The sequence below is a fragment of the Hemiscyllium ocellatum genome, chromosome 10 (assembly GCF_020745735.1).
Source record: "Hemiscyllium ocellatum isolate sHemOce1 chromosome 10, sHemOce1.pat.X.cur, whole genome shotgun sequence".
Lineage (NCBI taxonomy): Eukaryota > Metazoa > Chordata > Chondrichthyes > Orectolobiformes > Hemiscylliidae > Hemiscyllium > Hemiscyllium ocellatum.
Genome location: NC_083410.1, coordinates 41,883,831 through 41,897,566, shown reverse-complemented (window position 1 = coordinate 41,897,566; position 13,736 = coordinate 41,883,831). Strand labels below are relative to the sequence as shown.

General features: G+C 37.3%; 1 protein-coding gene across 1 annotated transcript in view; it reads right to left on the bottom strand.

The window, feature by feature from the left end:
* eprs1 (glutamyl-prolyl-tRNA synthetase 1) overlaps positions 1 to 13,736 on the bottom strand; it is a 90,987-nt gene that overhangs the window by 63,836 nt on the left and 13,415 nt on the right. Inside the window, exons 2-4 of the mRNA XM_060831451.1 lie at positions 12,288 to 12,372; positions 8,560 to 8,659; positions 4,148 to 4,304 (exon numbers count right to left, since the gene is read on the bottom strand). Coding sequence (XP_060687434.1) covers positions 4,148 to 4,304; positions 8,560 to 8,659; positions 12,288 to 12,372 — 342 coding nt within the window. The remainder of the gene's footprint in view (positions 1 to 4,147; positions 4,305 to 8,559; positions 8,660 to 12,287; positions 12,373 to 13,736) is intronic.

The following is a 13,736-nucleotide window of genomic DNA, read 5'->3' as shown; positions in this document are numbered from 1 at the left end:
GAGTGCAGGGGTGTAACAAGCATTTTAGGAGGCTGAAAGCAATTTTAATAAATGAATCAAAGCTGGTCATCACAAACTTCATCAAGGTAACAATTGATACCATGGCCTGGGAGTAAGTTCAGTTCTACATACAAGAGAGGCACATAGAAGCTTGTTGGTTATTTTTTCCAAAGCTAAATCACAAAAAGACACGCCACAATGGTAAGAGTTCCTGGGTTTGGTATTGGCTCTTAAAGATTTTAAAGTATATGGCAGTCATGGCTACTGAAAACAATGGTTTAAACTGATCATCCCACCAGCCTTAATAGATAATTTCAAAAACCACAATGTCAGACTATTTCAATTGATTTTATTATTATAGCCCTTAACAGATTGTCCATGTTGCAGAGGTAAACAATGTGATTTCTCATGCTTTGACCGGAAATTTTGCTGTGAATTATCTGAGCACCAAAATAATACTAGACATTAGTTACATTTATATATTGAATGAGAATGAATGGGTCAATAAGTTAAATATTAATCTACATGTGATTTCTTCACAAATATTTTTGGATAAGTTTTTTTAAAAATTCATTTGAGAGATGTGGGCATCACCAGGTGATCAGGATTTATTGTCCATCCCTAGTAGCCCTTGGTGGGCAATGCAACACAGTGGCTTCCTAGGCTATTTCACAGGGCAATTGCGCATTAACCGCATTGCTGTGGGTCTGGAGTCACATGTAGGTCAGACCAGGTGAGGGTGGTAGATTTCTTTCCCTGAAGGACATTAGTGAACCAAATGGATTTTTCCAACAATTGACAATAGTTTCATGGTCATTAGAATTTTTATTACAAATTTTTATTTAATTCAATTCCAGTATCTGCCATCTGGATTCAAACGCTTATCCAGAGAACATTAGCTGAGTTTCTGGATTAGTAGTCTATAGATAATACCATTATCAAACCTAGGGATTCATTTCTGCAACTTTGAAGATAGGTGTTGTTATGAAGGTACTTTTTGTTATTTTTGACAATTCAGGTCCAAGGGATTGTGAAAACTGGTTCATTTGGAGCTCTGATGTGCTTGAACTTAACTGGTCACGATTATTAGAAGGTGGGATGCTTTCTCAAAGTTATTCTGGAAAGTCACATACCTTTACTTAACTACTTGGATTTTTTTTGGAAATCACATGTCTGATTTCATGGTCATCAGAAGCTGTGGCAATTTTGTTTCTGTTTAAAACTGGGTTTGGGGTGGAGCCTATGAAGCCCTTTGCCACATTTCTGAAGAATTCTTTTTAGGATTCCAAAAGGTGACAGAGAAGCTGAAAAAGCAATTCCATAAAAAGGTTTCTGGACAAATTTGTCTCCTGAATGCGCTGTTACAAGACCCCAATGGGATAGATGGGTGGGTGTCCATGCTCGCGCACATGTGCTAGGATGCCAGACTGGAATTAGCTGGAATGTTACACACCTTATCCTTTTGCCTTCAAGAACTAACCATTACCTAAACCAGTTTTTTGTTCAAAATTAATCCAGTCTAAACTTAGAATGCAAATATTGGAATGAGCCCTCAAATCATCAGGTTTATTTAAGTAAAGATTTAGGCATTGCATTTTTGGTGAAGTGGACCAAATCAACATGGAGTTTTACAAAGGTATCAGAGCAATAGATAGTTGGTGGTCAGTTTGAAGCAGAGACACATTGGACTCAAAAGGTTAACAGTTTCTTTCCTCACAGTTACTGCCAGACCTGTTGAGTTTATCCAGCACCTTCTGTTTTTGTTTCAGGTCTCCAGTACCCACACTACTTCGTTTTTAGCTAGTTGGTGTCAGTACTTTACTGAACAGAGGGCTTGTAGATACTTTCTAAGTAATCTGTTCAGACTTCTGGAGCAGGTGGGGCTTGGCCCTCTGTTGCAACACAGGACCTCTCAGCAAAAGGTGCTTGTGGTATTGTTCCAACCTGCCATTCAAGAGGTCTGGGTATAAGATTGCTCAGAGTACCAAGTGACCTCAATACAAAAAAATGATCAGTTTCCAGTGATTTACTGTCAAAAAGCAAGACATGAAATCCCAGAATATTACGTCAGCAAAGATGTTTGAGAAAGGAGGATTCAGACACCAAAAACACAAAATCTAATGCAGATTAGGATCCTAAGGGTGATGTCATTGCCAAGTTGATTCAGAATAGTTTAGGTTAAATTCCCTACAGTGTGGAAACAGGCCCTTCAGCCCAACCAGTCCACACTGACCCTCCGAAGAGTAACCCACCCAGACCCATTTCCCTCTGCCCCTAGTGGACCTAACACTATGGACAATTTAGCATGGCCAATTCACCTATCCTGCAAAATCTTTGGATTGTGGGAGGAAACCGGAGCACCTGGAGAAAACCCATGCAGACACAGGGAGAACATGCAAACTCCACACAGACAGTTGCCAAAGGCTGGAATCGATCCTGGGACCCTGGTGCTGTGAGGCAGCAGTGCTAACCACAGAGACACCATGCCACCCCCTTGATTTGTTTGATCAAACTCTTTACATGGGACACTGAAGACCACAAAATTGCTGAATCTTGAAATGCTTTAGTTATGGTTAAAAGCAACTTTGTAGCTAATTTATTCAATAAACCATGGTACATTAATTTAATAATTAATTGCTGTACTTTTCCCACCTTTCAAATTGGCAGCCAACCATATCAGCTGTTCACTTCAACACTTAACATACAAGCGAGGGGCTTTGTGGCTGCAATAATTGACTAACATGCCTATATTCAGGATAACAGCAAATTGTTTGAACACATTTAGTATCTTTCCTTTGTACTCAAAAACTACACCTTAATAAAGTTCAACTAAATGCCTCAAAATAATGAGTTTACATTTACTAATTTTATAGACAATAATTGCACAGATTATTACTAAACCTTGGCTGCAAACCTTACTGACATTTTAGCTTTGTTGATGCCCATGATATCCAAATTGCAGCCTTTGTGGATACTATTAGCCTTTAACGTAGTATTTTACTGGTTGAATGAACCATTCTAATATTACCATCTCAACAGTGGGTCAGTTGGGAGCAATCTAGCCCCTCAAAATGGAGAGTTACAATCCCACTATAGGGTTTCAACACAAAATTTAGTCCTGATATCACAGTGCTGTACTCAGAGTGCTCTATCGAAAATGCTGTCTATCAGATGAGACATTGAAACAATGAAGCACAGTCTGCCTTCAGAGGTGAGCATGAAAGATTTAAAGATACACTTCAAAGTACAGGGGAGCTGACCATGGTGCCCTAGCCCACATTTATCCATCAATCAATATCAGAGAAACAAACTGAGTACGTTCACATATAGCTTTTAATTGGGCTGTGCTATGTCAAATTGACTGTTGTTTTTCCTAAATTACACCAATGATGATCTCAATAGTACTTAATTGGTTGCGAAGTGTTTTTGTATGTCCAGTGGACATAAATAGACTTTTACTTTCAGGATGCAAAAAAGAAACTCAGCAGAAATTCACGATATTTCATCACCCAATTGATAAGGACAGTGACAAGCCGTACAGAGTAACACAACAGCAGAACTGGATAAGAAGTGATATTTTGACATTTTCCTGACTATGCAGAGTGGAAACTGTAGCACCATACTAAACACCGAACTAAGGTACAGATTAAACCAACTTCCAGTCTTGAAATAATGTAAATATTCCGAAACAAGCTTTGAAATATACAATAAACCACTTGCAACCTTAAATTGACAATTCCAATTGAATTATGATCTGATTCACAAGTATAATAAGTAATGCCTATTAAAGTTTGTTGGGTATTTTTCCAAATTAATAAAAGGCAAGTCAGTTTGCTCTACTACTTTCACTATCATATTACATGGCTGACCAAGACAGTCTGTTCATCAGATGTTGGTTTTCAATTACTTTAAAGATTTCCAAGTCTTATTATTGTAGTCCAAGAAAATTAAATGGCACTGTGAAGTCATGTCTGTAAAAATGATTATTTTCTCAAATGAAGTTAAATCATTGTTCAACGTAATTACTTCATCAAGAATTTATATTTTTAGTTTCAAAATTCAGACTAAAATAGCGTCCTCCATAACACAGCAGAGACACCATTTACAAAAGCAACTCCATTTTAAATAACACGATTCTTTTGCCAACCTTTCAATGCTGCCCATACACAGAGATCAGCCAGTGTCAATTCATGTCCAACCAGGAATGTCCTGAGAGAAAGTGCATAATTCAGCTCTTGTATTGCTGCAGGGAACACTGCAGAACTTGCCAACCTTGTTTTGCTGAACTCCAACCAATGGTCCACCTGCCAACAGAAAGGATTATCGCAAGAAGTTCAAAGTTATTAATTTGACAATAGCAATATCCACACAGGTACAATATTAAAAGGTAATGCAAGTGACTTAATGCAAGTTTTTATTAAAGGCTAGTAATCCTTGGTTCATGACATTTATCAAAAGATAATTCCTGTTGCTATGACAACACTGCAAAAGAAATGATAAAAGCAGGAATCCTATTACGTAGTATGCTATAAAGTTCGCATTACTTAAGTATCTTTTAAAAAGTTGATGTTTTTATTTTGTTTCATAAAAGCCAAATACTTTGACTCTATTCTCAAAATAAAATTAGAATCTTACCTAATACAAGTTAGTCATAAATATGTCAAGTAGTCTTGCAACTGGCTTTCAGAAATTTATTTTTTAAAATCATTACACAAATGTTAACATCATAAGAGATTATGGAAAGTTAGGTTACTAAAAATCTGGTTGCATAGTTAAGAAAATACATGTCCTTTAACATGCAGACAATACTGTCACTAAAGTCACATCCTTAAGAATGTCGGACAAAATTTACAAGTTGATTTGTTTTAATACCATCCAATATATCCAATTGCTCTATGTTATGCATACACACAAATGATTCAGTGTCAATTCATGCATGTCCTTTCATGGGGACCTGTAATCATCACACATTATTCCAGCATTGCACAGTTCTAAACATTCACTCCAAACTCATCATAACCTGGATATAATTGGGAATAACTCACTATTTAAGTGATCATTTTCGAAAGATTTTTGATCCCAACCCTAATATTTCACTCTAATCCTAATGAATTGTCAAGCAAAATCATGTTTACTATTTTGCTTTTCTGAAAGCCTTATTATACACAGAAAGCTTGACTTTAAATTGCAGGCATTTCCTTCTTCTTCTACGTTAACTGTTTATTGTAAGGAAGGAAGAACTGTGTTTTTCCAACCTCAACTAACTTTCTCCCCAGCAACTGGGACTTTACAATGGGATATGGATCCAAGAACCTTCAGCTAAGGCATCAAAGAGTTATCCTACACTCTTTATTCAAAGCTTACACATGAGCAATAATCATTTAACAAGGTAACCAACAAAGGCAATTGAAACTGTCCTCGCAAAAAGTTAATGCCTTTAGAAAAAGGACAAAATTAAATTGTGGCTGAGGCTGGTAGATGGGGATAATAAAAAGAATAGGCACTAACATAGTAGTTAAATTTCAAGTTAGTTTGTTTTCCTACAGAAATTTCTGAATTCTCCTTCCAAAAGTCCTGAGAAATGCAAACATTTAAATGTAAAGCAAAAACTCAAAATAATTCATCGCAGATAATTAACTTTCTAATTTGAACATTCTAAATCCACTGTATCAGTAAGGTAAAAAAAACAGTGGCACAAAAATTACTTCCATCTGTCCCAAATGGTGTAGAGTTACAGAATTTTACAAAAAGACAAGCTGACGTGGCAGCAGGGCCCAAATTCAATGTACATGTCCTCAATTCTTTAGATTCACAACCAGTTCCAAACAATAAAAGTCATTTAGTGGGTGACAGATGTAAATTACATGCAATAAAACAAATACCATAAAAATCCTCACCACCACCTCACGCATTCTGAAAACCAAGACAATATTTGAATGCATGAATTTAAATCTACAAAATTCACTATTGGTTAAATACCAAGGTTTTTAACACTGTAGACCTTTAGGTCTTGATTAAAGCTTATATTTGAAGAAACAAATCTTCAAAAACAGAAGAACTTGTGCAATTTCTAAGAATAAGGTCTGAATGAAGCTCACAAAATAGTGTTTTTTTTAATTTTAATCAATTGGTTCAAATTGAAATTATACTTAATATTGAATTCACACTGCTGATATCTCTAATTAAATCATATAGATTGACAGCCTTAGCCTATTAGAATCTCAAAAACTATAGAAAATGGGATGCTGTGTTTATAGTAGGCATTCAATGGATTTACAAATATTGATGCTTCTGGATTTCTTTAAAACAGACAAAAGTTAACATAATAGAAAAAAAATTAACAACTATGCAGTAATCAGATCAAATGTTGGGTGCTTAGAGTCTTGCAGACGTAGTTTAAAAATATTTGCATATGATTTACACTTTTTAGCTTTCAGTCAAATATTTAAAATTCACATCTTGATATGGATGCAATTTCAGTAGTTCAGTACAGTAAAATCAATTATTTCCACTTCCATGTCAATTTCCTTGTATTAACTCATCAATTTATCACACTCAGTCCAAGATAACTTGAAGTAATTATATTGTGTTACATAGGAATACTTTGGAAGTCGAAAATAGTAAGAACAAAAGGCACAGAAAGGAGTTTAAGCAAAGCTGCCAAAACATGGATAGAAATGGGCAACGTTATGAAGGTGCAAGTAGTCAGCTTTGATGTTAGAGAGGATAAGGAGTTAGAACTTCAGTTCAGGCCAGACTAACAGTCTTGCTCAGCTCAACACAGAGTCGGGGGATACATAGCATCAGTGAATAGGAATGAGTAACCAAGAACAATAGCTTCAGACTTCCTAATACTTTCAAAGAAAAATTTTAATTTATACAATATTGAATATCAGACATTTTTAGGTCAAAATTCTGCATCTCACTCTCAGAACTGTGACAGCACCTGAATCACAAGGATGGCAGCTGTTAAAGAAAGGCAGCTCAGTCACATAAACAAAGTCAGCGATAAGCAATACGTGCTTGCTTGGTCAGTGGCACTCATGTTCCAAAAGCAAGTCAAACTAAAAGCACCATGACAAATCAAAGATCAGGAATGAGCAAAGAGAGGTGTTGACAAGGAAATGTCAGTAATTCACTGGTCAGGGTTCTGGAGGTGGACAACATAAGTAATAAGATCAGAGCCACCTGCATGCCTAAAAGCATACCAGTGATTATGCATTAAAATAGTACTTAAAAGAAAGTGAACTCTAACAACAACTTCCAAAACTTTAGAAAATATCTAAGTCAAAGAATTAGAGCTGCTGGGAAGGGAGTTGGCTCATGTTCCTCTCTTTCTGATCCAGGGAGAGTGTTCCAGAGGAAAAAGAAATCAGGTGAATCACTTTAATTACAGATTCTTTCAAGGGGAAAGAAACTTGCAGCAAGAGAAACTGACAACAGCATAACATGGAGTGGTATCATAACATGGTGATGTGATGTCAGGGGAGTGGTATGGGAAAATGTAAAGAGTGAGGATCATGATTAGCGGGTCAACATTGTATCGATAGAAAGAGTAGTGATAAAATATAAATTCTAATAGTCAGGCTCACTGGGAGTATTTGTTGAGTGGGAAGATACCATGTAAAGCAAAAAACCTGGTGATCAAGGAAGCAAATCAACAGCCACAGGACAGTCAGGATAAGGCTGCCATGGGCAAGAAATAAAAAATTATCAAATCTAATTGGTCACAACGTTTCCACAGAAATAAATGCATGTATTCATAAGTGATTCATACCAGCCAGAAGAACCTGTCAAATGGTTAATTGCTAGCTCTATTTTCAACTAAGAGTTTAAGATTAAGATTATTAGTCTTTTATTTTCCCTTCAAGTTCTAGGGAAATGACATGATTTTAATTGGCTTTCCACAGTTCCCTAAAATTAATTAATTTAAAATTAGTGAATTTACATATAGATTTGTGGGGCTTGGGCTTTTACTTCTGTCCCATTACTGCTGCTGGTGGTGGTCAGTGTCTACCCTGTTAGGTAAGGGTCAAAATGGTCTTCCATCAGCAACAATTAGTTAAGATTGTTGAGTGAAAGTTTAGTCATATGTTTTGATCAAGAAAAAAAACTAAATATTTTCTATAGAATTTATTAGAATAAAAATATTAGAATCCACAGAATCAGACATACAAAAAACTAATAATGCAGACAAATTTAAATAGTCACTTCTATATTATGGTTGGCAATGGAAACTAGTGGGACTTTTAACTATCTCAATTGATTTGGTTTGTAGATGACAAAATAAAGAGCTAAAAGACAAGAGAAGTCATTTACTTCTACCTGAGACAGGACAGTTAAAACAACACACCCAATTAAACATTGATTGAATTCTCTTATGAAAATACAAGCAACAATTAGCCAGCAACCAGAACCTGCTGAAATTCAAGACTCATGTAGCCATCAGATACCTTATTCTTAAAAGGCAGATATTTCCATTAAAAATACTGCTCCTGATGATTATACCTGTCCATTGCTAAGACCAATATGTTATCCTACAGGCGCTCAAACTCTTACCTCAGTTTGTTCTAGTAGATTACATCCATAGAGCTTATTTTCTGTATCTACCCGAGCCAGGTAGCGAACGATGGAATTCACATCATTGAATACAACGTCTCTGTAAAATTGAAAGTAGATTACACTACAATAACTTCACAGGAATCAATAAGTTTTTATCATAAATCATTGAAAATGTAAATAATTTGCTATTTTCATATTCCCTGACACACATGATATGACACATTCTTCGCATGTACATGATCTGGTTAAGGCCATTTGAGTACAGATAATATCAATAGTAAGGGAAAAGTATAAAAAGATTATAATGGTTCGGTATTTCATGGGTACATCAAGTCAAATTGCACTTCTGAAAGTCAAACTGTCCGGTAGCTACAGAGCATTAGTGTTCAAACTTTGTATCATTTGGCCGCATGAAGTCTGTAAAGTGCATTTTTTGAGACTGATGCTCCTGTTAGTTTTCATACATAGCTTGGTACACTGATTTTGAATTTATTGACCAAGTAATTATATCAAGAATAGTTCTTTCCAAACTTTAAGATCTAGAAAATTCAAACAGGACAAAAAATGAAAAGAAACTTAAATACAAAATTGTTATCCAAATTTCATCAACTGGAACACCAAGGACCAAAGTCATACTTGACCTGTAAAATAATGCTTAGACATACGCCAATTCACCTAACCTGCACATCTTTGGTCTGTGGAAGGAAACCCACGCAGACACGGGAAGAATGTGCAAACTTCACACAGACAGTTGCCTGAGGCGGGAATTGAACCTGGTCTCTGGCGCTGTGAGGCCAAAGTTTGTGAGAAGATTTGTAGCTCGGGTGCTCGTTGTTGTGGTTCTGTTCGCCGAGCTGGGAATTTGTGTTGTAGACGTTTCGTTCCCTGTCTAGGTGACATCCTCAGGTGCTTGGGAGCCTCCTGTGAAGCGCTTCTGTGATCTTTCCTCCCACAGTCCAAAGATGTGCGGGTCAGGTGAATTGGCCATGCTAAATTGCCTGTAGTGTTAGGGAAGGGGTAAATGTAGGGGTATGGGTGGGTTGCGCTTCGGTGGGTCGGTGTGGACTTGTTGGGCCGAAGGGCCTGTTTCCACACTGTAAGTAATCTAATTTGTAGTGGTTTGAATCTGCCGCTTCCGGTTGTCAGTTCCAGCTGTCTGTTGCAGTGGTCGGTATATTGGGTCCAGGTCGATGTGTTTGTTGATTGAATCTGTGGATGAGTGCCATGCCTCTAGGAATTCCCTGGCTGTTCTCTATTACCCAGCATGAGCAAAACCAATGTAGTGTACAAAATCCCATGCAAGGACTGCACAAAACACTACATAGGACAAACAGGAAGACAGCTAATGATCCGCATCCATGAACACCAACTAGCCACGAAACGACACGACCAGCTATCCTTAGTAGCCACACACGCAGATAACAAGCAACATGAATTCGACTGAGACAACACTACTATTATAGGACAAGCCAAACAGAGAACAGCCAGAGAATTCCTAGAGGCATGGCACTCATCCACAGATTCAAATCAATAAGCACATCGACCTGGACCCAATATACCGACCACTGCAATGGACAGCTGGAACTGACAACCAGAAGCGGGAGATTCAAACCACTACAAATGGCGGAGGAAAGATCACAGAAGCGCTTCACAGGAGGCTCCCAAGCACTGAGGATGTCACCTAGACAGGGGACAAAACATCTGCAACACAAATTCCCAGCTTGGCGAACAGAACCACAACAGTGCTAGGCCAAGCTAAATTGCCCGTAGTGTTAAGTGAAGGGGTAAACGTAGGGGAATGGGTCTGGGTAGGTTGCTCTTCGAAGGGTCGTTGTGGACTTGTTGGGCTGAAGGGCCTGTAAGTAATCTAATCTAATCTTGTCACAGAACAACAAATCAGTCAGGTGAAATGCATGATCAGCAAGGACAGGAAGCAATATAAAGAGAATGTGGGCCAAACAGATGTTAGGGGACACTCTAGCAGAAGAGAAGAAATTGAGAATATGGAAAGAATTGCTTGTTTTAACTTTAAGATCGATTTTTTAATGTATAGCTCTATTGATTATAATAGGGAAAGAAAGCTATGTTAGGACTAAATTGGCAGTAGTTTCTCTACAATTCCTCATGAAAGATGTTGTGGAGTTAAGATCAAAGTACAGTTTCAGACATTCAGTTCAGATTTAGAATTCAGTACAGTAGGCAACTTTTAACTTTTCAATTACTATACATTCTCAAGCTTTGGCTTGAATTCTTAGCCGTTCACAGCTTATCTCAATTTATAATTATAGATCAAAGCTTTACCCTATTGGTGTACCTAGCGTTGTTCGATGCTCCTCCACTGCCTTTCACGCATCTACTTTTGGAATCTTCTAAAAAAAGGGTGATCCCAAACCAATAACCTCACCTGAACACATCCACTGAAATACAGGATCTGACCAATACACGGTCTATTTATTCTTTTGCTCCATGAGACATTGTTGATAAAAGACACAATCATGATATTTTCTGCCAAACTATTATGGGTCATCATATGAATCTGATCTCAAGATTGTCATCTAAACCTGCTCCCTTACAGCTACAGCACTCAAACACTCGTTTGAGCACTCAATTCTTAACAATGAACATGAAGTCCTCACTGTTCATTTCTTCCAGCTACAAAACTCAAGACCATTACCTCACTTACACTGATACATGTTCTATCAATTCATTTGGAAATGAAAGTTTCCCCTTTTCAATTTGGTTTGTGTCTCACTTTTGCACCAATTTGACCTGATGGATTAAACCACAGCATCTTCCATCTTAAATGGCCAATTATCCCATGCACTTTCCATCATAATGGAATTCATAATTCCTATATGCCCATTGGCCAGCACATCTCCAATGCTACGTCCCATGATTCCATTTGTGGTAGTCTTGTCATCAACTTTACAGTAAAATTAAAAGGTGAACTAATGTAGTAGTTATATTCCTGGAATAACAAATCAGGAAGCACAAATTTCAACTCCACAACAGTGATTTGAGAATTCTATTTCCAGTTAAAAAGTTTGGAGCTAAAATGGTTCCATCAATAAAAAGAAAAACAAAGTGACCATAAAGCTTTTGGTTGTCAACTGGCTCATTAAAGTCCTGGATGATAATATTACCAAGTCAGTAATTCTAGATTCCAAAAAACGATAATGATAATCAACATAATGATTAGTCCCTCAACGTTGCAATCATCAGCATTTAGAACAGCTCACATCTCAAGATGCATCGCAGAAGCAGGGAATACTAAAAACAAAATTGGAACTATGGCCCAAGCACAGACATGGACACAGATTTTGAGCAGTCTTTTGTACAAGCTTTGGTAAGCACAAAGGCAAAAACAGCAAGAATGTAGACAGCATGATGATTTAAAGCTGTCATCTGATTTTTGATAGGAATGTGGCTGTGGCCAGCAAGGTCAGTTTTATTACCCATTCCTAATGGCCTTCATGAAGATAGCAGGGAGTTGCATTGTTGAAAGCAGAGGGTTCCCAGGCTATTTCACAGGGTATAGAAGAGTTAAACATATCAGAGTCTGTGGTTACGAATGTTTCAAATGTTGAAATTTTGTAGGCAGTAATCCATAATTTCCAGAAGAATTAAATATTGACTATCACTCTGAAGTGATGACTAACCCATATTTAAAGAGCCAGGCTCGCTCAGTTAAAATAAGAGCAACAGAAGCAACTGAGAATACTTACTCAGAAATCTGCAGCACATTCTCTTTACCCTCTTCAACCAACACATTGACAGAGTTTTTCACATGTTCCACAGTTAGTAATACACCTACAAGAATAACAAAAATTCTAATTCTTAGCTTTATATTAAGCATCCAGTTTCACATGAGAATTAAAGTTCAACATTAGGATCAGGAAATCTTGTCCATAAATAATACCAAACTTAGTTCATTAAGACAGTGATTTTGTTTTAAATAAACATCAATGGAAATGTCTAATGATTACACAAAGGAAACTACAGAAACTTAAATACTAATTCTGCACAACAACATACAATTCATCTGGTTTGCAATAGTGTATTTTGAACAGTAGAAGTAACTGCTGCTGAAAGAGATAAATCTTTATTTGCTGCCAGAAACACTCCTCTCCCTTAATGTGAAATGTTTCTTCACAAATTTTGCACAAACAGAGGAACCTCGATTATCCAAAGTCGATGGGCAGGCAGGTTTTCATTCGGATAATTGAGTATTCAGTTAATTGAGTTGACCTTAAACAAAGGAAGCCACAATGCACACAACTGCATTAAAAAGCATGTTTACAGACTTTTTATTTCATTCAATTGCTATTATTATTTGTACAAACACAGGATATGACTTAAAAATCCATGACATTTTACAAACCAGATCAATTTTTGTCTATCTGTACAGTAAATAGAATTCACTGAGATGGAGGTTAGTTATTAATTTCGAAGAAAATATCCAGCAGCTGTTGAGGTGCAGCTGTCTCTTTTTTCTTGTGAATGATAACATTTGGTGAAGATGCATCAACTTAATGGCGTCGACTTCGTCTTGTGTTTCATAACACTCCATGAAAAGTCACAAACTGTCAACAGCTTCGTTAATGGGGACTGGAGGTGGTGTTGGTATCAGATTTTCCTTACCATCTACACCGTCCACACTGTCCTTACTGTTCTTCCAGGACTTACATTAACTATCTGATCATCACGGAGTGTCTCGGTTCCGACATCATTGTCACAGTTTACCCAAGCATTGATCTCAGTCTCTACAAAAATCTCCTAAACCCAACTGACTGCAGTTTTCAGTGATGTCCGTGGTTAGCCTTTGTACTGAACGGGTGTTCTCTTCACTGGCACAGCTCCCAACACGCAAATCATTGTACAAACACTCCACAGTTGTCGATGGCTTGATGTGGTCCCAAGATTCAACAAACATGTACACAGCATCCTGGACTGTGAATGCTTTCATCATTTTCTGCAGTCCTTTCTCTGCATGGTCTTCATCCAGGATGGCATGCAACATGTTACGTTTATAATTTTTTTCATAATTGCAAATGATTCCCTGGTCACGCGGCTGTAACCTTGAAGTGGTGTTGAGTGGTAAAAACTAACACTTGATGGATCCATCTGTTGATTCTAACTGGCTGCCCTTCACATTGTGCGCCCCCGCGTTGTCA